Raw genomic sequence first — 24,296 nt, forward strand, 5'->3', positions numbered from 1 at the left:
TGTGCATCCAGTGAGAATTAAACATATAGGACCAGGTCTAACCGGGCCTTGGCCCCGGCCGATTCGTTGTACTCCTCCAGAATCTGAAATCAAATCAACCAATCAAGAAAATTAACTAATCAATCAATATTCATATAGGACCAGGTCTAACCGGGCCTTGGCCCCGGCCGATTCGTTGTACTCCTCCAGAATCTGAAATCAAATCAACCAATCAAGAAAATTAACTAATCAATCAATCAACGAACCAATCAATCTTCATATAGGACCAGGTCTAACCGAGCCTTGGCCCCGGCCGATTCGTTGTACTCCTCCAGAATCTGAAATCAAATCAACCAATCAAGAAAATTAACTAATCAATCAATCTTCATATAGGACTAGGTCTAATCGGGCCTTGGCCCCGGCCGATTCGTTGTACTCCTCCAGAATCTGAAATCAAATCAACCAATCAAGAAAATTAACTAATCAACGAACCAATCAATCTTCATATAGGACCAGGTCTAACCGGGCCTTGGCCCCGGCCGATTCGTTGTACTCCTCCAGAATCTGAAATCAAATCAACCAATCAAGAAAATTAACAAATTAATCGATCAATCAACGAACCAATCAATCTTTATATAGGACTAGGTCTAATCGAGCCTTGGCCCCGGCCGATTCGTTGTACTCCTCCAGAATCTGAAATCAAATCAATCAATAAAATCCTCCAGAATCCGAAATTAAATCACGAGTTCTTTTTGGTAAAAGAGAGCCATATGAAAATAGGGAAGAGAATGTAAGTACAACATTTTGTAGAGCAACATTGCGCAATGTTTTGAAATGTTCAGGTTTTCGATCTAAACACAGGAAGAAGAATTTGAGTGCTGTGTCCAATATTTTGTTGAGCGACGTTAGACAACGATGCTCAACATTTTGTTTGGGTCGATTCTCGGTGAGGTCAAAGTTTTTTTCGGCCTAGAGAGGATAATAGATTAGAGGACGTGAGGACAGCTGAGCAGAAAACTAAAAATAAGGGGATGATGATTGACAAATGGGAATTGATTGCCAATGGGAAATAAACTCACTTGTATCCTTGATGTTTTTCCAGCTCAAATCCTTATCTCTCCCATACATGCCTCCCTTTTCAAACAAGAGCTTGAGAAATGCTATCGGCTGCTGGGTACCATAAGTGTCCACCTATGAAAACAGAACAGAATGGAAAGATAGGTCATAGTGAAAATTACTTTGATGTGATTGACTGTTTTTGCCAAATTTCATCAAAATTGAACGAACCGTTCCAGAGCTATGTAAGACTAGAAAAGATAGACTTACAGACTAACTAAATGCAACAAAATACGGTATGCTATTGATTGATTGAACTTAAGGCTGCTGGGTACCGTAAGTGTCCACCTATGAAAACAGAACAGAATGGAAAGATAGGTCATAGTGAAAATTACTTTGATGTATCAAACAGGAGAAAAAAAGCAAGATTTTACCTACTCCAACGTATAAGCCTGGCAGTTCAGCGTGGAAATGCGGCTTCGATTTTGAGTGCCCTTCCAGGAGCAAGATTTTACCTACTCCAACGTATAAGCCTGGCAGTTCAGCGTGGAAATGCGGCTTCGATTTTGAGTGCCCTTCCAGGAGCAAGATTTTACCTACTCCAACGTATAAGCCTGGCAGTTCAGCGTGGAAATGCGGCTTCGATTTTGAGTGCCCTTCCAGGACATGAAAACCTGGAAGGGGTGTTTTATTTGTCATTTTCAATGTATTCTTAAATAAATACAGAGTATGAGAAAATTTAAAAAAAAAAAAAAACTTTGATGTGTTGACTGTTTTTGCCAAATTTCATCAAAACCGGACGAACTGTTCCGGAGCAATGTCGGAAGACTAGAAAAGATAGACTTACAGACTAACTAAATGCAACAAAATACGGTATGCTAGTGATTCAATGAACTTAAGGACTCCTTGGAAAAAAGACGTCCAAAAGCCTAAAAGGGCCAAAAATCTAATTTAATTTAATAAAATAAAACTTTATTTGTTTTAAAAGATGAGTGTTTCATCGCCGCTTTTATTTGGTAACAATGAAAATGAAACAACTGCTGCATTAGAATTAGACTCATATGGGCCTGTGTGGTAGAATGCCTTTAGCCAACACCTGAGAGCAGCCTAAGAGGCGTTTCGTTCTTATTGGAACTCATCAGTTAGACATAGCTCTCAGGTGCTGGCCAAGAATTTGGAAGTGTTATTTATACTTCAGAGATGGAAATTGTGGAGAAACGAGAACCTGCCTTTTCTATGTAAGATTTTATTTGTGTTGAGTGTTGTTGTGAGCGCCACATGCCCATCCCGTAATGTGATGGGTTTGAAAGGTAACTTTCAGTGTCGAATTACCTGGGGCATATTGAGATCATCTATGAACAGGATCAGTTTCTTGTCCGGCGGAGGCCCAAATACATCCTTGGTTCTCTTCTCCACCACTGATTCGATATTTCTCTGCACATCCATGGACGTGGTACGGGACGAGAAGTTGACCAGGAGTTGTACCTTGAATAGAATAGAATAGACTCGTGTGGTCTGTGTCGTAGCATGCCCATCAGATGGCATAGAATAGATAGAAGGGAATGGAATAGGAGAGATTAGAGAAGAATGGAGCAGTTGCAATAGGGTAAAAATTATAAATAAATGGTCAATTCCTACATACAAAGTTGTGAAAAATCCAAATCTGAGGTCAAAACTCCGAAAAAATAACTGTAAAAGGTCAAAAATTCAATTTTTATTTTCCGTCAGAGTCCTGAACTCTGACGTCAGACTTGAGATGCGCAGAATCCTATGCGCACAAACATGAATTGCTCAGAAATACATGCGCACAAACAGATTAATGTGTTGCCTGCGAGGGAGCTTTGCTCGGGACATTTGATGTGACGTCATCGCCTACGAGAGCGTATATTGTGACGTCAAAGTTCACGACTTACCGATATTTTTTAAATCGATTTATGTCGGGATGTAGAAGAAAAAGAAAAATTCCGTTGGTCCTCATTTTTCCTGCTCTATGACTTTGAAACATCACCCAAGTAAGCGCACTGATACTCCGTAAAGGTTGAGTGCGAAGGGCATCCCACTTGTAAAAAAATTGTAGCCAAAACCAAACGTCAGCCCAAAGCAATCACCCTAGTTAGGGCTGATTGAGAGGCTGACGAAAAACGCCGACCCCGTCTGTACACGGGAGAAGGCGAAGAAACAGAAGACGAAAGAGCTACTAAAGAGTCCCTCTAGTCCAGCAGTAGGCTATTACTATTGTGTGGCCAATTTCTCAAATTATATCCTGTATCCCATTTTTAGTCACTCGTTCACCTACCAACCGCGCTCGCCGTTGACTTAACTCGAGTGTACACTTACGTATTTGTCCGGGCTGAGGGATCTCAAGAAGTTCATCATAGTGGCAGTCTTTGACGTTCCGGTATCTCCCACTACAATACATGGCCGCTTGATCTAGAATAGAATAGAATTGAATAGAATAAAATTAAATAGAATAAAATTCTATTCTATTCATCTGGCTGGGGAACTTTAAACAGGGATCAGGCCAGCTTAGTCTGGCTGGGGGAATTTAAACAGGGAGTAGACCAGCTTGGTCTGGCTGGGGGACTTTAAACAGGAAGTAGACCAGCTTAATCTAGCTGGGGAACTTTGAACAGGGAGGATGCCAGCCTGAAATTTCCCTCAAAGAAATAGCAAAGGTTGAGTGCGAAGGACATCCACTCGTAAAACGTTTGTAGCCAAAACCAAATGTCAGCCCAAAGCAATCATCCCAGGGCTGATGGAGAGGCTGACGAAAAACGCCGACCCCGTCTAAACAGGGGAAAAGGCGAGAAAGAAGAATAGAGGTTACAGTTGCAAATTGGGTAAAATTTATAAATAAATGGTCGATACCTATGTAAAAAGTTGGGAAAAATCCAAATCCGAGGTCAAAACTCCGAAAAAATAACTGTAAAAAGTCTAAAATTCAATTTTTAATTGCCGTTCTAATGAAAAAGTTCAAAGAGTTGTGACGTCAGATTTCACGTCAAAATGCGCAGAAACGTTTGCGCACAAACAAACGAAGCGAGTCATGGATTATGACGTCATCGCCTACGGGAGCGTATGCCGTGACGTGAAACTTCACGATTTACCGGTATTTTTGAAATCGATTTATCTCGGTATCTAGAAGTCGTAGAAGAAAAAGAAAAATTCCGTTGGTCATTTTTCCTGCTCTATGACTTTGAAACATCACCCAAGTAAGCGCAACTGATCTATTAAAAATTTCTATAAGAACTGGAGAAGTGATCAAAATAGTTTTTAGTGCTCAGTGCTTATTAAATTCAGCATTAAAATTCGTGCTTTGAATCTTCCTACTACAAACTACAACCAACAGAACTTACTAATGGATATCCGGACTTTAAGTCCGTATAATCTGGATAGTTAATTATCCGCACTTTATCAACCCTAAATCTCACCTTATACAAATCCAGTGTCATCTGCACCAGAATCGGCACACAGTCGCGGATAGCCGGCTCAAACTGGGCCGGATGGATATCCGGACTTTAAGTCCGTATAATCTGGATAGTTAATTATCCGCACTTTTTCAACCCTAAATCTCACCTTATACAAATCCAGTGTCATCTGCACCAGAATCGGCACACAGTCGCGGATAGCCGGCTCAAACTGGGCCGTGCTTTGAATCTTCCTACTACAAACTACAACCAACAGAACTTACTTTGTACACTCTTCCTCGAAACGCAAACTATAGGAATGGTAAAATATGTATTATTGGATTTGGTGAAAAAAAAAACATTGAAAACAAAATTCAAATAGGTAAATAAAAAAAAGGCCTCTCGCGATCTGAGAAAAGCATGAGACCCCTTGGTTTTACAGAGAGCCGGCAAGTGTTTGGCGGAAAAAACTAACTTCAAACCTAGGTCTCTCAGACCGAGCAAGGGTGTCCTAAGACAAATACATAGTATGAACCTCTCACCTTATTCATCAGACTCAATATCCACGTAAGCTTGGTAGAGTCAGTAGTAGGCACGAGAATGTCACCAAACGATTTGTCACCATCGTGAACGTAGCTGCGCACAAGGTGTTACCTAACATTTGGAACACCCGGTATATCTCACCTCATTCATTAAGCTCAATATCCAAGTAAGCTTGGTAGAGTCAGTAGTGGGCACGAGAATGTCACCAAACGATTTGTCACCATCGTGAACGTAGCTGCGCACAAGGTGTTACCAACTGGGCCGTATGTCCGGACAGAATGGCGGTAAATATCCGGAGTACTGTGGCGTCAGCGGGAAATATAAGGTTGAAAACGCAGAATAGAGAAATGAAGCGAGGATCAACGTGATTACGGCCTCCCCCTGGTGAGCCCATGGCGCAGAAATAACCTGGAAAAAGAACGGAGAACTTTATGTTGAGAAACGTTGCGCAACGTTTAGAAATGTTTCATTGCGAAGCTTTTCAATATGAAACGGGAAGGAGGCGCAGAAATAACCTGGAAAACAGGAAGGAGAAACATTGCGCAACGTTTTGAAACGTTTCATTCTTCAGCTTTTCAATATGAAAACAGGAAGGAGGCGCAGAAATAACCTGGAAACAGGGAGAAACGTTGCACAACGTTTAGAAATGTTTTGTTGCTCAGCTTTTCGATATGAAAACAGGAAGGAGGCGCTGAAATAACTTGGAAATAGAAATGAGAAAGTGAGGGCGACATTTTGTTGAGAAACGTTGCGCAACGTTTTGAAATGTTTCACTGTGCAGTTTTTCACTGAAAAGAATAGCGGTAAATATCCGGAGCACCGTGGCGTCGGCGGGGAACACCAGGTTGAAAACGCAGAATAGAGATATGAAGCGTAGATCTACGTGATTGCGATCTCCCTCAGGCGAACCCATGGCGCAGAAATAACCTAAAAATAGGCAGGACAAAGTGAGTGAGAAACGTTGCGAAGCGTTTTAAAACGTTTTGTTGTTCAGATTTTAAATATGAACAGGAAGGAGGCGCAGAAATAACATGAAAATAGGGAAGAGAATGTAAGTACAACATTTTGTTGAGCAACATTGCGCAATGTTTTGAAATGTTCAGGTTTTCGATCTAAACACAGGAAGAAGAATTGGATCTACGTGATTGCGACCTCCCCCAGGCGAATCCATGGCGCAGAAATAACCTGAAAATAGGCAGGACAAAGTGAGTGAGAAACGTTGCGCAGCGTTTTAAAATGTTTCGTTGTTCAGATTTTAAATATGAAAACAGGAAGGAGGCGCAGAAATAACCTGAAAATAGGGAGGAGAATGTGTATGTATGTGTATGTTGCAAATGTCGGGATCTTTGACCATTAGGCCATTTTTCCTCTCGCATCCCAATATTTCCCTACAATGTCATTGCTGGCTTCCAAGGCAGGACAGAAGTTTCTGTGCACCAATTTTTTAGTACCCGAAGGGAGGAGAATGTAAGTACAACATTTTGTTGAGCAACATTGCGCAATGTTTAGAAATGTTCAGTTTTTCGATCTAAACACAGGAAGAAGAATTTGAGTGCTGTGTCCAATATTTTGTTGAGCGACGTTACACAACGATGCTCAACATTTTGTTTGGTTTGATTCTCGGTGAGGTCAAAGTTTTTTTCAGCCTAGAGAGGATAATAGATTAGAGGACGTGAGGACAGCTGAGCAGAAAACTAAAAATAAGGGGATGATGATTGACAAATGGGAATTGCGCCATCGCCTACGGGAGCGTATGCCGTGACGTCAAACTTCACGATTTAACGGTATTTTTTAGATCAATTTATCTCGGTATCTAGAAGTCGTAGAGGAAAAAGAAAAAATCCGTTGGCCCTCATTTTTCCAGCTCTATGACTTTGAAACATCACCCAAGTAAGCGCAACTTATCTCTTCAATTATTATCCACACTCGTCGTTGCTTAGTGTGGGTTACATGAGATCTGTTTGGTGTGACAGGAAGGTTGTATTGGTTTTTGCTTTAATCATCTTCATCTTGACTTTGAAACATCAACCAAGTAAGCGCAACTGATCTATTGGAAAAAAGAAATAAAATATTCATAATATCTTCTTTTTTATTAATATCATGTAGGTAGGTACTGCTCCTATCTACCATTGTGTCTCCATGTTAAGTCATGGATTATGACGTCATCGCCTACGGGAGCGTATGCCGTGACGTGAAACTTCACGATTTACCGGTATTTTTGAAATCGATTTATCTCGGTATCTAGAAGTCGTAGAAGAAAAAGAAAAATTCCGTTGGTCATTGATCAGTAGCGCTTACTTGGGTCATGTGTCAAAGTCATAGAGCAGAAAAAATGAGGACCAACGGAATTTTTCTTTTTCTTCTACGACTTTTAGATCCCGAGATAAATGACGTCATTGTCTACGGGTGTGTATGCCGTGACGTCAAACTTCACAATTTACCGGTATTTTTTAAATCGATTTATCTCGGTATTTGGAAATCGTAGAAGAAAAAGAAAAATTCCGTTGGTCCTCATTTTTCCTGCTCTATGACTTCGAAACATCACCCAAGTAAGCGCAACTGATCTATTAATAGGGTCGGCGTTTCTTGTCAGTCTCTTCCAGGCAGCCCTATTGTGTACCTCATGTCCTGATAAATTTTTCTCACCCAGGTCTTGAATGCCGTTCTAATTAAAAAGTTCAAAGAGTTGTGACGTCAGACTTAATGTCAAAACGCGCAGAAACGCTTGCGCACAAACAAACGAAGCGGGAGTCATGAGTTATGACGTCATCGCCTACGGGAGCATATGTCGTGACGTCAAAATGCCGGTAAATCGCGTGAACTTTGACGTCACGGCATACGCTGCCGTAGGCGATGTCGTCACATCAAATGTCCCGAGCAAAGCTCCCTTGCAGGCAACGCATTAATGTGTTTGTGCGCATACGTTTCTGCGCAGATTTATCTCTCGGTATATAGGTCGTAGAAGAAAAAGAAAAATTCCTTAGGTCCTCATTTTTCCTGCTCTATGACTTTGAAACATCACACAAGTAAGCGCAACTGATCTATTTTGCAAATCCGACGATGAAGTAAAGGGGCACTTTTGATTGGACGTATAGAAATTAAAAAAATAATAATGAATGATGCCTTAATATATTTTTGTTACTGACTTATTTTTTTCTCTCTCACGATTCCGTTAGTCCTCATTTTCCCTGCTCTATGACTTTGAAACATCACCCAAGTAAGCGCAACTGCTCCATTGCATTTAACGTGGTAGAAGTATTGCCGCTAACGCTAACTACCTAGCTACTTACGCTTTCCAAGTTCAAAGCTTTGAAGATGAGAGATTAGGTGGGCCGGTCCCGGAGGTACTGCAATACCGGGTCAACCCGCGACAGAGGTGGAGCAAGCCCCTAGCACTCCGTCTGAAAAATTCCATTGGTCCTCATTTTTCCAGCTCTATGACTTTGAAACATCACACAAGTAAGCGCAACTGATCTATTGTAACAATTTGATTTTTCAATATAATATATGTAAAATAGGTAGGTAAATGAATAAAAATATTCATGATTTAAGCTCGCATGTTACTTATGTATTGTGTTGACATAAGTTATTTATTAATTATGGTCCTCATTTTTCCTGCTCTATGACTTTGAAACACCACCCAAGTAAGCGCAACTGATCTATTTATTGATGGGCTGGCTGCCCAAAGTTTGGGTTGCCAGACGACACAGCATACTACTCAAACAGAATTGTTACATTAAAATCAGATTGAAATGATTAAAAAAATTGAAAACATGGATATTAATTGGTATAAAATAAAATACTCGTATAGAATAAAATACTTGTAGAATGAATAACGGGTCTGATTTCGTTGCAGCCAAACTTTTAACCCACAAAAGGTTTTTAGGTGTTCCATATTTCTGCCAGATTTCATCACAATCTGACGCACTGTTCGGGAGTTAAAGCGAAAAAGATAATTTCGTACAAAGGCCCCTACTACGAAACATTTTGGTTGGGGTATAGATCACATCTTTTTTTCTTCTTTCATAAGTAGATATGTACTTATGTCTGTCCGTGGGCTTTTTGTATTGCACACAAAAAGCCCACTCTGAGTTTTAGGCGCCAGGGCAAACAGCCCTAAAGGTTTGGGCTAAGATATGTACTTTAGTTCATATTTTTCTTTTATACATAAGTAGACAGATTTTATAATAAAGCCTGTACTTATCTGGGGTTAAATTTAAATACAAGATATAAGAATGAGCATAATTCGAACGGAAGAATTAAAAACGATAAGAGCGCAATAAGAAGAATGATAAGAATGCGACGTGAAAATGCGAAATAAATATTCAACATCTTACGGGGATCATACGCCTCTTCCGTTCCTAAATATTTTTCCCCCGGGTTCGATTCCCGGTGGGGTCGAAGTTTTTTTTCGGCTTTGTGCTTGGAGTTTGGGGGTGCACTCAGCCTCGTGAGGACAAGTAAGTAGCTACTTTAATAGAGTAGCGACCAGTGGCGGCATTACCAGTGTAAATTGATAAGAGTATATGAAAATTAATGGTAAAGGGAGTAGTTAGTAATGTTGTGATACTTTACCACAAATCACAAAGATTCCTGAAAAAAGAAGAGTTTTGATTTGAGAGGGAACTAACTGTAACTGCTAAGTCTTATCGTCCCAAAATCGAAAAGAAAATTTGGTGGCTTTTGGAGTGAATTTGTTCAAATTTTCAGCTTTTTTCATTTGGTCCGTGGGACGAAACAGCCCATTACACTTGATAGACATTTAGACAGGCGTATTGGGCAGAGGGCCAAGCCATCATACTCACACAATAAAATGAAAAACATCTCTTACAACATATTATTCCCTCTTACGATTACGACACACGGTGCTTAGAAAGTTTTTCTAAGAGATTTGACAGAGGGAACTGTAACTACAAGATCTTATAGTCCCTAAAGTGAAGGAGAATAGGAAGACGGGATAGGAGATCTCTCTCACGTGTAGAATTTGTACTAGGAATATTTCTAATTTTATTTCTATATTGTATAACTGTTGTACAGTTTTATTATTATTTTCTCTCCACTGTGTATAAAAATCATATATGTCAGAAAACCCTTAATGATATTAGATTCTATAAAATTTAATTATTTTAATCTAAAAGTACTTCTGTTATATTTGTATCAACCGAGTTGTGTCAGCCCTGCCCCTGTATATGAATGAGAGAGATGTTGAGAGTTTGAGAGTCGTTCTAATTTCCCATCAAACTTGGATATTTTTTTAGTTTCCCATTTTTACTTTCCTTATCCTTTAGGAAGAAATTAACAAGGAAAGTAATGTAATATCTTTCTAGATTGGTTAAAAATTCAACCAAGAAGTCCCCCCTAAATACCTAGGGGGGCCCTTAAAAACTTGGATATTTTTTTAGTTTCCCATTTTTACTTTCCTTATCCTTTAGGAAGGAATTAACAAGGAAAGTAATGTAATATCTTTCTAGATTGGTTAAAAATTCAACCAAAAAGTCCCCCCCTAAATACCTAGGGGCCCTTAGGTATTTAGGCTTTCGTCTGTCCGTATGTATGTTCAATCTTTATCTTTTTGTCTGAAGATATTGAACATTATTCGGCTAATTTGTCATTTTATGTACAAACATCGATGAGAATGTTTCTAATCCTTTGTTAGTAAAAGGAATGGATTCATAAAGAGAAAAGCAGAGAAAATGTAGTTATGTGTATGAGAGAAAGAAGGAGAACAAAGAAGAGAGACAGAGAGGAGATGGGCGGCACAAACTGTTGATGATTTGTTACTAGTCCGAAACAAAATTCGAATATTTAGTTGTTTTTATTATTTCCCCCCTTGTACAGACCTTATTATTTATTAATTTATTATTTAAACCTGGAAATAATTTTGTAGTGAAGAAAAAGGAAAACAAAACTACCTATATCTAGCTGTTAGTTAAAATAGTGTCAATAAGGGACTAGGAATTATTGATGAACTTCGACAGTTTCCATTATTCTTGTTCGTAGGTGCACTTTATGTAATGTAAGGTTTCATTGATTTAATATAGCAATACACATATCTACCTAAAGATAAAATCCTAAAACAGCCGTCAGCTATGCCTTTTCAGACTTAAAGATTTCTTTTTATTCGATAATTCAATAACAACTTGGTTATGTGGAAGAAAAACTACCTATATTTACCCGGATATACCTTTAGGACCAGTTAAAAGGAATTGGTTTTTGATTAGTACGATAAAGTTCTTGTAGAATAGAATAGAATAGAATAGAATATACCTTGTTTATCCTGCCCGAATAGGACTGAAAAGTCCCTTTACCCCAGCAGTCTAAACAAGGTCTCGTATATTTGATGGGTTAAAGAATACATACAAGTAACAGTTCAGTAAAAAGACCTTGCTTAACTAGAAAAAAAAAAAAAAAAAAGGTCGTAGGTCGGTTGTAGGTCGGTTGTAGGTCGAAATCTATCAGTAAAGTCACTTTGTGCGGGTTCGATTCCCGCCCGGGGCGGGGGGTTTTATCCTGATGGGATAATGTTCGTTCTCGGAACGGCTGGCTTCCTCCTATCCTGTCTTCCTTCTCTCTTCGATTTCGGGACGATAAGACCTTAGCACTTACAGTTCCCTCTGTCAAACCTCTTAAGAGGAAGAAAAAAAAATCTTTTCTAATCAACCCTTGGCTTAAAAAAAAAAAAAAAAAAAAAAAAAAAAAGTCACTTTGTAAAAACTCACCTATTTGAAATTATATTTTATTTTATCTAAAACCTATATTATTTTTTTTACTCATGGCCTTGTTGCTTAGCGTATCAATAAAGAAAATTTCAAGTTACCTCAAAGTCAATATTCTCAATGAAGCCTTACGTAGATCAGCAATAATTCGAAATTTAGAACGAAGTCTAAGCCGAACCATCAAGTGTCTTAATGAATGTGTTTATATGATTTTTCCCTTATAATTTTTTAGCACTCCCTCCCCTTACCTCTTGTTTTTCCCTCCTTCACTAAGGGTGTATCATCTAATCATCTAGAACTGTTATATTAAATTCAAAGGATTCTACCTTATTTTTTAGGTATATTAATTGTACCGGGAACTACAAAATTTCTTTACCTACTTTGTTTATAGGGCCCCTTAATCCTAGTTAAGTTCTTTCAGGGCAATTTCTTTTCCATCAAAAATGGTGAGCCCTTAAAAAATCATCAATAATTAGATTAGGCGGAGATCAGATTAGAATGGAATTAGAATTAGAAAACCCCCTTTTTATACCTACTTTAAAACAGTCGAACTTATTCCTAATGGCAAAGTGCAGTTTTCCCCCGAATTGAAAATCCCCCTTAGACAATGAATTTCTTCCCCACTCTAAATTATTAATTTATTTATTTCTATACGTTATTGTTACACTACTTTTTAATTGAAAATTTTGTTTTTATTTTTTTATCCACGAATTTCCTCCCCCTATGTTTTTGTACTTTTTATTTCATGTGTCATTTTTTAATGAGCTATTTTGACTGCAGAAAGACAGAAAGCACCGACAGTGTAATGCGATTCATACTTTCAGGGGTTTGGTCAACTTGAGCTTGAAAATGAAAATTTCAATCTAAAGAATGAGAGATGATCATTGAAAACGTATGAATCTTTAGGAAAACCTCTTTTTACGTCCTTTTAACTTGAAATTTAGCCCTTTTTACCTAGTTTATTTCAAGAATTACAAAAAGCAACTGCGGAAGAAGAAAGTAAACCCATAGAAACTAGGAATTACCCAATATTTCCAATTATTCCAATTTTGTTACTCTCCTAAACTGTGCTTGTTACACGATGTTACTGTGAAGATGTTTTCGTACTCAAAATAAGACATCAAATGGGGTTTCAAAATGTTCTAAGTTGAGAAAAACCCCTGGATTTGAATGCAGTAGTGAACTAAACTATCCAATCTAAAGAATGTTGAAGAAATAATCATTGAAAATGTATTTATTATAATGAAAATTTAGAAAATAATTATCTCCATAGATGTCGAATCTTTATGAAAACCTCTTTTTACGTCCTTTTAACTTGAAATTTAGCCCTTTTTACCTAGTTTATTTCAAGAATTACAAAAAGCAACTGCGGAAGAAGAAAGTAAACCCATAGAAAATAGGAATTACCCAATATTTCCAATTTTGTTACTCTCCTAAACTGTGCTTGTTACTCGATGTTACTGTGAAGATGTTTTCATACTCAAAATAAGACATCAAATGGGGTTTCAAAATGTTCTAAGTTGAGAAAAACCCCTGGATTTGAATGCAGTAGTGAACTAAACTATAGTTTGACCTTGGATCATAATGTCCTTATCATAAATTCTAAAAACTAAGATATTGTTTGGAAAAAATTATGCTTTTTGTTATATTTTACTTTTATTTATTTTTTACAAAAAAATATCAGAAAAATTGTTGAAAAAAAAAAAATATAAAAGAAGAAAAAAAAGGAAGAATTACCTAATTCTAAAAAATAAAATAAAACAAAAAATATTTTAGTTTAAAATAAAATTTTACCAAAAATTAAAAAATATGTGTTGTTTTTGTAGTTATTAATGTTCTTTGTTTGTGATTATCTGTTAGGAAGATAGAAAGATGTGCATGTTTCTATGTACCTATCATCTATCTCGTATTCATATACTTTGTAGCAAGGTGTAAAATTGTGGCGTTATAGGCTAATCCTTAATGCATATTTTATTTTACGCCTAACTAAATAAGCATGGTGTTTTTCCAATTATCTCGGGCGGTTTTCCGAGCGTCTTGCGTTAATTGTCAATTTTCCACCTTGCAGGTTACATCACATATGCAATTAATTCCATACTGAAGTTCTCATTTGCAGGCTCGAATTAAGGGGACTCATGATTAAATTGTTTCCCAAAACCACTTTATGTACCTTAGGTTAAGCTACGTTGAGGAGGATGGCTAATAAAATGGGTACGAGCAATACAAAGTATAGCTACTAGCTAATAATATTACATATTTGAATCTCTTTGGCTGGTCTTTGAAGCCAAGGCTTTAAAAGTTCCGAAAACTCGAGTACATATTCCCTTATTCCAAACCTGAAAAGAATCTTCTCCGAACACACGATTTTACTCTTGCACCTTTTAAAAACCGTGGATATTAAAATTTCGAAACTCGTATAAAATTACTAATAGAATTATGATCCTCTTTAAAAACACATTTAAGGATAGGAGAAAGTCAGCCGTTCAGAGAACGAACGTTATCTGTTTTTGTTTGGATAAAATCCGCCCCGGGCGGGAATCGAGCCCGCGATCTGGCGTTTACACGCTTGGTGTAACATTACCCTTAGGCTGCTCGCAGGTGTTGGCTAAAATTCCATGTCCTTTTCTATTTGTTGGATAAATTCTTTCCTTGGTCATTCTTTCCTTCCTCTTCTCCTTCCACAACTCCTTCGATTACAGTGTGTAGCAGGCTCTCATGGCGTAGTGTATGTCCAAAGCTTACAGCAAATTTAAACTATGTTTTTGACTCGGCCGGTGCACCCCAGTTTAGCGGGCACCCGGCAGCATAATGGACACACTATGGTTAGGTTAACGAGTTTTTAATTTCACTCGAGATATAAAATTATAATACCACCCCTCCTCCCTTTTCATTCTTTTCATAGCACGAATTTCTTTTTATTGAGGTTCATGTTCTCTTTGATTGAGTGATGAATTGATGCTTTAGAATCTTTAGATGCTTATGAATTCAATAATAATTGAACGAAAGGAGTGAGTTCTCGAGTTTTAAGGTAGAAACACACCACTATCACGTCACGTAACGTGAACTCATAGGGAGTCAGATATTCTTTTCATTGCTTTTCATAGCACGAATTTCTTTTTATTGAGATTCATGTTCGGTTTGATTGAGGGATGAATTGATGCTTACTGACTCAATAATAACTGAACGGAGGGGAGTGAGTTCTTGAAATTTAAGGTAGAAACACACTACTATCACGTCACGTGAACTCATAGGGAGTCAGAAATTCTTTTCATAGCACGAATTTCTTTTTATTGAGGTTCATGTTCGGTTTGATTGAGGGATGAATTGATGCTTACGGACTCAATAACAACTGAAATTAAAAACATAAAAACGTAAAGCAAATTATCCAGATTTTGCCTTTTTCCTCCAAATGTTCAAAATCGCACCTACTTAAATCTGTATTATTTCATCTGCACGGTTTGTACACCTCAACCCTCCCGAATTCAAAACATAAAAACGTAAAGCAAATTATCCAGGTTTTGCCTTTTTCCTCCAAATGTTCAAAATCGCACCTACTTAAATCTGTATTATTTCATCTGCACGGTTTGTACACCTCAACCCTCCCCCTTCCCACGTCGTTAGTTTTGGGTACAGGTCTTGTGTTAGAAGTTAGTTATGGTACAGGTCTTGTGTTAGAAGTTAGTTATGGTACAGGTCTTGTGTTAGAAGTTAGTTATGGTACAGGTCTTGTGTTAGAAGTTAGTTATGGTACAGGTCTTGTTTAGATGCGCTTGAGAAATCATACAACTACCACCCCTGTCTTATGTCCAATTGAATAACCTTTGTACATTACAGTGTCCCCCCCAAGGGCTGAATTTTTGCTTTGGAATTCAGCAATGGGCATCCATAATTATTCTGTATTTTTGTCGCATTCCAAGGCAACACGCCCAAGGGCTGAATTTTTGCTTTGGAATTCAGCAATGGGCATCCATAATTATTCTGTATTTTTGTCGCATTCCAAGGCAACACGAATCTAATACCGCTCGCACATTGTCAATACTTTTGTGATTAGTGTGCGAAAATATATTGACAATTCGTATCTCTCCTTTGAAAAAGTACTGTCAATAGGTCCACTATTGATATTTTTAAAAGAATTGACAGAAATATTGCTAGTGTGAGTGTGAGGGCAGTATTGAGTACAGGCACTTCTTTGGAAGAAAGCTAAAATCCAAATTCTATATCTAAAGTCATGAACACATCATAATAATTATGTTATGTTGTACAAAGTTATTCTTTGTTTAACATTTAACTATTCAATACGATACACGGGTGAAGTGTTTTGTTGATTTCTCGAAAGCATTTGGTAAAGCCTCGTTTACCCCATCGTCGCTAGCAGGCACTTCTTTGGAAGAAAGCTAAAATCCAAATTCTATATGTAAAGTCTTGAACACATCATAATAATTATGTTATGTTGTACAAAGTTATTCTTTGTTTAACTATTCAATACGATACACGGGTGAAGTGTTTTGTTGATTTCTCGAAAGCATTTGGTAAAGCCTCGTTTACCCCATCGTCGCTAAGTCTCGAATTCACACGAATATTTTTTTCGCCTTCGGGTTGACTCGGGAATACTCGGGTTCGGAAACTGATTCCGGGGTTATTAGACACTGTCGATTTCGAAAATTGGGTCGAATATTCCGAATTCTAAAACTATAAATTTTGCAAATCCGACGATGAAGTAAAGGGGCATTTTTGATTGGACGTATAGAAATTAAAAAAATAATAATGAATGATGCCTTAATATATTTTTGTTACTGACTTATTTTTTTCTCTCTCACGGAGCAGTTGCAGTTGGGTAAAAATTATGAATAAAAGGTCGATTCCTACGTAAAAAGTTGTGAAAAATCCAAATCTGAAGTCAGGTTAGGTTAATTTAATTTTATAAGTTTCCATTTATTGGTTTTTCAGAACACAACTCTCTCATCAAATAAATTGTTAACAAATGGTATACCCATCCGTAAAAGCCGAAGCTTGTGCCACGGATGGGGAGTTCATTCTCAAGGTGTTTTCCATTTACGTTTTGCGGAGGGTTGGCTAACCCTGCCGTAAGTTCCCTTCCTACATCATCCCTAGAAGGGGGGTACTCGACTCATCCACTCCTTGTTGGACGTAACCCCATATACTTATTTCTCGAAATGTCTTGCTGTGTAATTTAAAATCTAACGTTGGAGTGTAATGAAATGAAAATATCACGTTGAAGACAATCTAGCCCAGGACTACAGGAGGTTCCCAAAAATCTACCCTCGCCTTATCAGGAGAGCGTGGGTTCGATCCCAGCCGAGGTATGGAATTTCATCATCACTATTGTTTGATAACACGAGCACAATTTTAGTACAGTAGTATTATGTTGGGGTAAAGGTAAAGGGATTCTGTTGTCCTATTCGAGCAGTATAAATAAGCACAATGATTGCCCATTCTCGTAGTTTATTCTTTAAAAGCCCGGGGCTACACTTCAAAATTAAAGTTAATCCCATTGGATTAAACAAAAAAAAAACTATCTGACTGGTTAATTTTAGACTTCAAATTTAGGTTAGCCAATGATATTGTTGAATTTGATTAGATTAACTTTACCTAGTTTCGAAGTGGAACCCACCTTCAAGAAGAATAAACTTCCTACCAATTAGATCACCTGTCCCATAGGTTGAGAACGGCTGATCCAGGTATTTTCCATCTCGAATGCCAGGGGGATATTTCAGTTTGGAAACCGGAGGCTCCTGGGTTATGGTCTCAGGCAAAAATTGGAACAATGAAACTTGGAGAATGCAGTATAGGTGACAGGGGCGGCATTACGAAAGACGAAAGTCCGGGTGCCATAATGTCTCGGAACAGGCCTTAACTAAAGGTACTTATAAGAGTATAAACAAGGTTTTTTTTATTAGAATACCTATCTTTCTATTTTTTATTTGTCAGCAAAAATAACTAAAGTTACCTAGGTTACTTGGTGGTGATAGGTGCTAAAATTTTCCGGGAAAGGCTAGTAGTATTGTTTTGAAGTCACTGGTCCAAATTTTAGGCTGGTCTTAGGATCCAAAAACGGATAGAAAGCCAGCCGTTCCAAGAACGAATTCCATCTGTTTCGGATGAAGTTTCCCGACTGGGATTCAAACTTGCGATCCTCCGCTTACAAGGTGGGCGCTAACTTCCAAGCTAGCTAGCCTGTTTGTTTCTTGAGCCAGGGGAACTTTAGATGAAGTTCCCCGAGCAGGATTCGAACCTGCGATCCTTCACTTACAAGGTGGGCTACCTTCAAAGATAACTAGACCGGCCCGTTTGTTTCTTGACAATCTTGAGCCATAGGAACGTTTCTGGCTCCTCTCCTGGCAACATCCGTTCCGTCGTCGTGAAGATTTATAAATTAAATGTGCGAGATTCAACTTCACAGTATAAAATGCCTCCTGGTACTTCTGTTCTCCTGAACCGTTGCCATGACAACCCATCTGATGCCCGACGGGTACTAATAAGAAATGACGGTACCCAGAACCCCAGCAAATCCCGCGGGCACTTTTCCTGAAGGACAAACCTCTTTTCTGAATTGTATGTGAAATGTTGTCTCATACAGGGTCGCCGAGATTTCGACTTGGAGTGCGAATATTTCGTATGGTTTATAGATTCGTTTAATCTTAACCCATCTTTTGAATCTGTTTGTCCTTACACCTAATCTTCAGGGTGGGCTTTATGTGTATAGTTTCGTATGGTTGGTGATACTCTTGTTGTGCGGGATTGATTTTTGTAAGGCCGATAACATACAGTTTTACCTGACAAGTTTGCTTGAATAGGTAAACCTATACGTGAGTGACCGCCCCAAGTCTTTTCTATTTTATTAGGGATTGATTCTGGTGAATAAACTCATGCCACTGAAATGTTTTAGATAGGTAGGTACCTAGGTATAACAGCCAATACAACCAAGGACATAGGTAGCGAATCTGTCGATCTTTTCTTTTACACCCCACATTTCACCTATATCACTTGAAATGTTTCCCTTCTATCATAAATCTAACTCCATGCCTTGAACATTCCCCCTAGCTTTTTTACCCCTAGGTAAAATAACTCCCCCGTAAATACCTACCTCCAGTCCCAAGCCTGGATAAAGGAGGGTTGTGCATAGGAGCTACCTAGCTACCCAATTACGTAAAATGTTCTTTTGCCCTTTGAGGGTATGAATCACCACCTCAGAATTGGACTGATTTAAAAAGGAGTTTTAATTGTGTTAAGCATAGGTACCTACTCGTAAATGTTCGTCACAAATGTTGGTAGTTCACTGATTAATATGCTACGCTAAATTTTATGACTCGACTTGGACTCGAATCACCAACCTCCAGATCCGAAGTCCACCACGCTAACCACTACACTACTGAGGTTGGTTTTCTTTTTTACGTTAGGAACACCGCTAAGTAGGTAAGCTAACTCGCAGGTATCAATCGCGATTTAACCTCCATTTAACTTGACGCAAACTTACTGACAAGACACAATCACAAGACATCCTGTACATATTGCCTGCAGACTTCTCGTCTGATGAATCCTCTTATTTCCTTCTTCTCCAACTCCGTCCCTGCCTCCTCCTTTTCCTTCCCATCCTCTCTTCCCTCTTCCACTTTCCCCTCAACCTCTCCTCCCTTATCCATCTCAACTTCCCCTCTTCTCATCCACTCTTCTTCCTTCTCCACTCTTGTTTCTATATTTTCCTCTCCCTCCCCTTCCTATTCTCATCTCAGTTTTATATTATTTTTTTACGTTATTATTATTTACACTTTTTTCTCTCTGGCGTTGAAGCCGCGTCTTTTTCAATATAAATTGCTTGTACCCCCGATCTTACCTGTCCCCGCTCAGAAGCTGTCCCTGCTTTCCATATCCTTAACTTTATGCAGGATGTAGAGGTTTCTTAGTTTTTAGGGGAATAAATGTAAATGTAAATCCAGTTTCTTTGTGTTATTATGTCACAACTTCGGGGTGCTCACTGCAGCATTGTAGGATTTTCTCAATAATCCTAAATAGGGGAATAAATGTAAATCCAGTTTCTTTGTGTTATTATGTCACAACTTCGGGGTGCTCACTGCAGCATTGTAGGATTTTCTCAATAATCCTAAAATCAAATGTTTACCTACCATGCTGGCACCGGTCGCTATGCGCATTTATATGTCATAGCTACTCATTTTCCTCAACGCACTACCAACTAAGCTAACTAGGCTGGCTTTGTTACATTAAAATCAGATTGAAATGATTAAAAAAATTGAAAACATGGATATTAATTGGTATAAAATAAAATACTCGTAGAATGAATAACGGGTCTGATGATTTCGTTGCGACCCAACTTTTAACCCACAAAAGGTTTTTAGGTGTTCCATATTTCTGCCAGATTTCATCAAAATCGGACGCACTGTTCGGGAGTTATAGCGAAAAAGATAATTTCGTACAAAGGCCCCTACCATGAAACATTTTGGTTGGGGTATAGATCTCATCTTTTTTTTCTTCTTTCATAAGTAGATATGTACTTGTGTCTGTCTGTGGGCTTTTTGTATTGCACACAAAAAACCCACTCTGAGTTTTAAGGCGCCAGGGCAAACAGCCCTAAAGGTTTGGACTAAGATATGTACTTTAGTCCATATTTTTCTTTTATACATAAGTAGACAGATTTCATAATAAAGCCTGTACTTATCTGGGGTTAAATTTAAATACAAGATAGAAGAATGAGCATAATTCGAACGGAAGAATTAAAAACGATAAGAGCGCAATAGAAGAATGATAAGAATGCGACGTGAAAATGCGAAATAAATATTCAACATCTTACGGGGATCATACGCCTCTTCCGTTCCTAAATATTTTTCCCCCGGGTTCGATTCCCGGCGGGGTCGAAGTTTTTTTCGGCTTTGTGCTTGGAGTTTGGGGTGCACTCAGCCTCGTGAGGACAAGTAAGTAGCTACTTTAATAGAGTAGCGACCAGTGGCGGCATTACCAGTGTAAATTGATAAGAGTATATGAAAATTAATGGTAAAGGGAGTAGTTAGTAATGTTGTGATACCCACTAAAGTTGTGAAAAAGCTCTCTGCTTTACCACAAATCACAAAGATTCCTGAAGAAAGAAGAGTTTTGATTTGAGAGGGAACTAACTGTAACTGCTAAGTCTTATCGTCCCAAAATCGAAAAGAAAATTTGGTGGCTTTTGGAGTGAATTTGGCCAAATTTTCAGCTTTTTTCATTTGGTCCGTGGGACGAAACAGCCCATTACCTACACTTGATAGACATTTAGACAGGCGTATTGGGCAGTGGGCCAAGCCATCATACTCACACAATAAAATGAAAAACATCTCTTACAACATATTATTCCCTCTTACGACACACGGTGCTTAGAAAGTTTGGATCCTTTTTTCTAAGAGATTTGACAGAGGGAACTTTAACTACAAGATCTTATAGTCCCTAAAGAGAAGTAGAACAGGAAGACGGGATAGGAGAAAGTCAGCCGTTCAGAGAACGAACGTTATCTGTTTTTGTTTGGATAAAATCCGCCCCGGGCGGGAATCGAGCCCGCGATCTGGCGTTTACACGCTTGGTGTAACATTACTCTTAGCCTGCTAGCAGGTGTTGGCTAAAATTCCATGTCCTTTTCTATTTGTTGGATAAATTCTTTCCCGAGCCAGCCTAGTTAGCTTAGTTGGTAGTGCGTCTGCCTTGTAAACGCTAGGCCGCGGGTTCGATTCCCGCCCGGGGCGGATTTTATCATCTACCTATATCGCGTTGTAAGCGCTAGATCGCGGGACTGGACTGGCGCGGATTTTATTTTAACAGATTCAATTTAAATTCATATATTTATTTCATAAAACCTTTCTAAAAGGAACAGCTGACTCCTGTCCTGTCTTCCATCTCTCTTCGATTTTGGGAAAATAAGACCTTGGCAGTTAAACATCTTCACAAAAAAAGAGCTAAAAATTCAAAGTAAAACAATCAAAAAAATCATACCTTAAACGGATTGACAGCAATCAAGATTGAGCCAACATACGTATAGATATGCCCTGCATTGAACCTTGCCCGTAAGTTCTCCAACCTTGGCAGTTAAACATCTTCACAAAAAAAGAGCTAAAAATTAAAAGTAAAATAATCAAAAAAAATTCATACCTTAAACGGATTGACAGCAATCAAGATTGAGCCAACATACGTATAGATATGCCCTGCATTGAACCTTGCCCGTAAGTTCTCCAGGAGGGTTGTCTCATTCAAGTCGGGCAACTGACACAAGTCCGGATACTCGCGGTCCTGCGGCTGATACAGGAAGCGGTAGAAGTAGTCCCGAATCAGTTCTGGATCAATGTTGAATCCATCGGCCCAGATGTTGTCATTGAGCTTCTCACGGAGGTAGAATCTGTTGGAAAAACAAAGAATTGAATTGAACAGGCTTGGTGGTGTAGTACTTACCTACTTACTTCCGAGTCCATGAGATAGTTTCCTATTTAATGATGTTGGTCAGCTCCCATGGCATAGTGGTCACTGCACTCGCCTTGCACGCGGGAGACCCGGGTTCGATTCCCGGTGGGGTCAAGAAATTTGTATTATGCAGATAATTGATTCCGTGACTGGCTGTTGCGGGGCCCACTCAGCCTCGTGAGGAAAATGAGTAGCTATGACATGTAAATGTACATAGCGACCGGTGCCAGCATGGTAGGTAAACATTGGTTGATAGGATTATTGAGATATTGGGAAAAAATCCTACAATGCTGCAGTGAGCACCAAAGTTGTGACATAATAACACAAAGAAATTGCATTTTTTATACAAAAAGTCCCTCTTACCTTCCTCCTCGCTGCTGGTAGCCAGGTAGGTTTTCAGATTGGCCTCGTCCACATCTCCGCTCATCAGTTTGCTCACCGCTTCCACACGGTCAGGGTCGGTTTCATCCCAGGTCAGATTCACCTTGACCTGTTGCAGGGCCGAGTTCATTTACATTTAATGATGTTGGAAGGATTGGGGTTTAAACCTTTTGGACATCCAGGAACCTCAGCTCCTTCCATGAGTGTAGTGGTCAAGGTATAGACAAAGCAGGAGGGTATGGGTTCAAGCTCAAACAAGGTATGGAATTTTGTCCTTGATATAATTTGAGATTTTGACCGCAATAATGGTAAGTAGTAGCTTATTGCTGAAGTAAAGGGACTCGTCAATCTTAGGACTCTTGGGTATTTATCAATAGGTATAAAAAAAGTGCCATTATTTCTTAATATGCACCATTTTATTCCTCTTTCACATCTCTTGATGGTGGAAGTGAACCAGATCTGCATGTTACCAACCAACACCAATGGCTCTCACATTTCATCATTATTAGTACTACTTACCGATATCTATCCTCTGTGCTATCAGTATCCTTGGGCCACAGGAGCATACAAGCCACTGGACATTCTGTCGGTCCCAGCCGTCTCTCTTTACATTCCTGTCCGCACTCATCTCCAACCACCTCCGCCAACTCATAGTTGATTGTATTGCCCAGTTGTAATCGTTCAACAATACACTGGACAATTTCCTCGGAGGATGTTTGTTTGCTGGCTTCAACACTCAGGGCTTCATAGTGTTGTGAGAGGGCACCGACGTAAACTTGAACTACATAGCGTCCCGTTTCTGTTGTCAATATGTTGGTCATGACGGTTTTGTTCCTCACGTTTCACCACATTGAAAATCAACCATTCCTGGTGTTGAATAGTTTTTGTTTTTATACAACAGTTTATATTTACCCTAATAAATCATTTTTATTCAAACCTAAGTATGTAATAGATAGTTTTTCTTTACTTTCAAGAGTTGATTTTGAGCTTTTTTGAAGTGAATAGTTACTTCAGTTCACTGAGAAAATGGTTCTTTAAGTAATAGCATGATTGAAGCTTATTATTTAAGAGTATGTAGGTACATAACTACTTGAACAATTTATTTTATTAAATAATAATAATAATAATTAATGATAATAATAATGATGATGAAAAAAATAGAAAATTCTTCACAAAGTAAATAACTGAAGATAAAAGTATGGAATCCAATGGTGAAAACCGCATCGTCCTAGCTCATCTAGAAGTGGGTTAGAATTAGTATGAGTGAGTCAGTTACACAAGGGGCTGTATATATTTAGGATTAAGTACTTAATACTTCAGCAAGTAACACATTAATTCATCAATGAGTCTGGGAATTTAAACTAACAGGTCAGTTTTCACATGTGACTCATAGTAAACAAATCTCCCTTGTAATTGCGTTAATCATGCATTAGTAGAACAGCCTGCTGCAGGAAATATCAAACTCACTGCCTCACTAGAATCACTAGCTATTTGATAAAACATGATAAGAACTTCACAACTCCTAAGTACACTGAATATCATGCTGTAACCAGGATGCTGGGTATGACAAAGGATTTCCTATGTGGTTAAAAGCCTCGAAAAATGTGTTGTGGTATAGGCAGGCTGCTGGACACCGACACCCAGACTTACAAAGGGGGTATTTTATTATTTATTATTAGTTTTTTTTCTGAATCTAAGATTCATAAAAAAAAATGTCATTTGTCTAAATACATGGGAAAAATACCTAACCCTAGTTAAGTAG

General features: G+C 38.5%; 2 protein-coding genes, 2 long non-coding RNA genes and 2 other non-coding genes across 6 annotated transcripts; 2 read left to right on the forward strand and 4 right to left on the reverse strand.

The window, feature by feature from the left end:
* Positions 1 to 989: 989 nt before the first annotated feature.
* On the reverse strand, positions 990 to 5,184 carry LOC113466749 (dynein heavy chain 10, axonemal-like). The gene is made up of 4 exons (XM_026822415.1): positions 5,127 to 5,184; positions 3,373 to 3,465; positions 2,368 to 2,520; positions 990 to 1,170 (listed from the first exon to the last, which is right to left on the reverse strand). The coding sequence occupies exons 1-4, from the start codon at positions 5,133 to 5,135 to the stop codon at positions 997 to 999; spliced, it is 429 nt and encodes a 142-aa protein (XP_026678216.1). The 5' UTR covers positions 5,136 to 5,184; the 3' UTR covers positions 990 to 996.
* Positions 5,185 to 8,307: 3,123 nt separating this feature from the next.
* Positions 8,308 to 8,507, reverse strand: LOC113466753. Its single transcript, XR_003391060.1, has one exon. It is a non-coding gene; the product is annotated as a U2 spliceosomal RNA (small nuclear RNA).
* A 3,247-nt stretch (positions 8,508 to 11,754) lies between these two features.
* On the reverse strand, positions 11,755 to 13,413 carry LOC113466750. The gene is made up of 2 exons (XR_003391056.1): positions 12,996 to 13,413; positions 11,755 to 12,613 (listed from the first exon to the last, which is right to left on the reverse strand). It is a non-coding gene; the product is annotated as an uncharacterized LOC113466750 (long non-coding RNA).
* A 1,772-nt stretch (positions 13,414 to 15,185) lies between these two features.
* On the forward strand, positions 15,186 to 15,543 carry LOC113466751. The gene is made up of 2 exons (XR_003391057.1): positions 15,186 to 15,334; positions 15,425 to 15,543. It is a non-coding gene; the product is annotated as an uncharacterized LOC113466751 (long non-coding RNA).
* A 6,298-nt stretch (positions 15,544 to 21,841) lies between these two features.
* On the reverse strand, positions 21,842 to 23,620 carry LOC103507587 (unconventional myosin-IXa-like). The gene is made up of 2 exons (XM_008472077.3): positions 23,054 to 23,620; positions 21,842 to 22,091 (listed from the first exon to the last, which is right to left on the reverse strand). The coding sequence occupies exons 1-2, from the start codon at positions 23,353 to 23,355 to the stop codon at positions 21,842 to 21,844; spliced, it is 552 nt and encodes a 183-aa protein (XP_008470299.1). The 5' UTR covers positions 23,356 to 23,620.
* Positions 22,196 to 22,267, forward strand: Trnaa-ugc. Its single transcript has one exon. It is a non-coding gene; the product is annotated as a tRNA-Ala (tRNA).
* Positions 23,621 to 24,296: the final 676 nt, after the last annotated feature.

The sequence above is a fragment of the Diaphorina citri genome, unplaced genomic scaffold (genome assembly GCF_000475195.1).
Source record: "Diaphorina citri unplaced genomic scaffold, Diaci psyllid genome assembly version 1.1 scaffold327, whole genome shotgun sequence".
Taxonomy (NCBI): Eukaryota; Metazoa; Arthropoda; class Insecta; order Hemiptera; family Psyllidae; genus Diaphorina; species Diaphorina citri.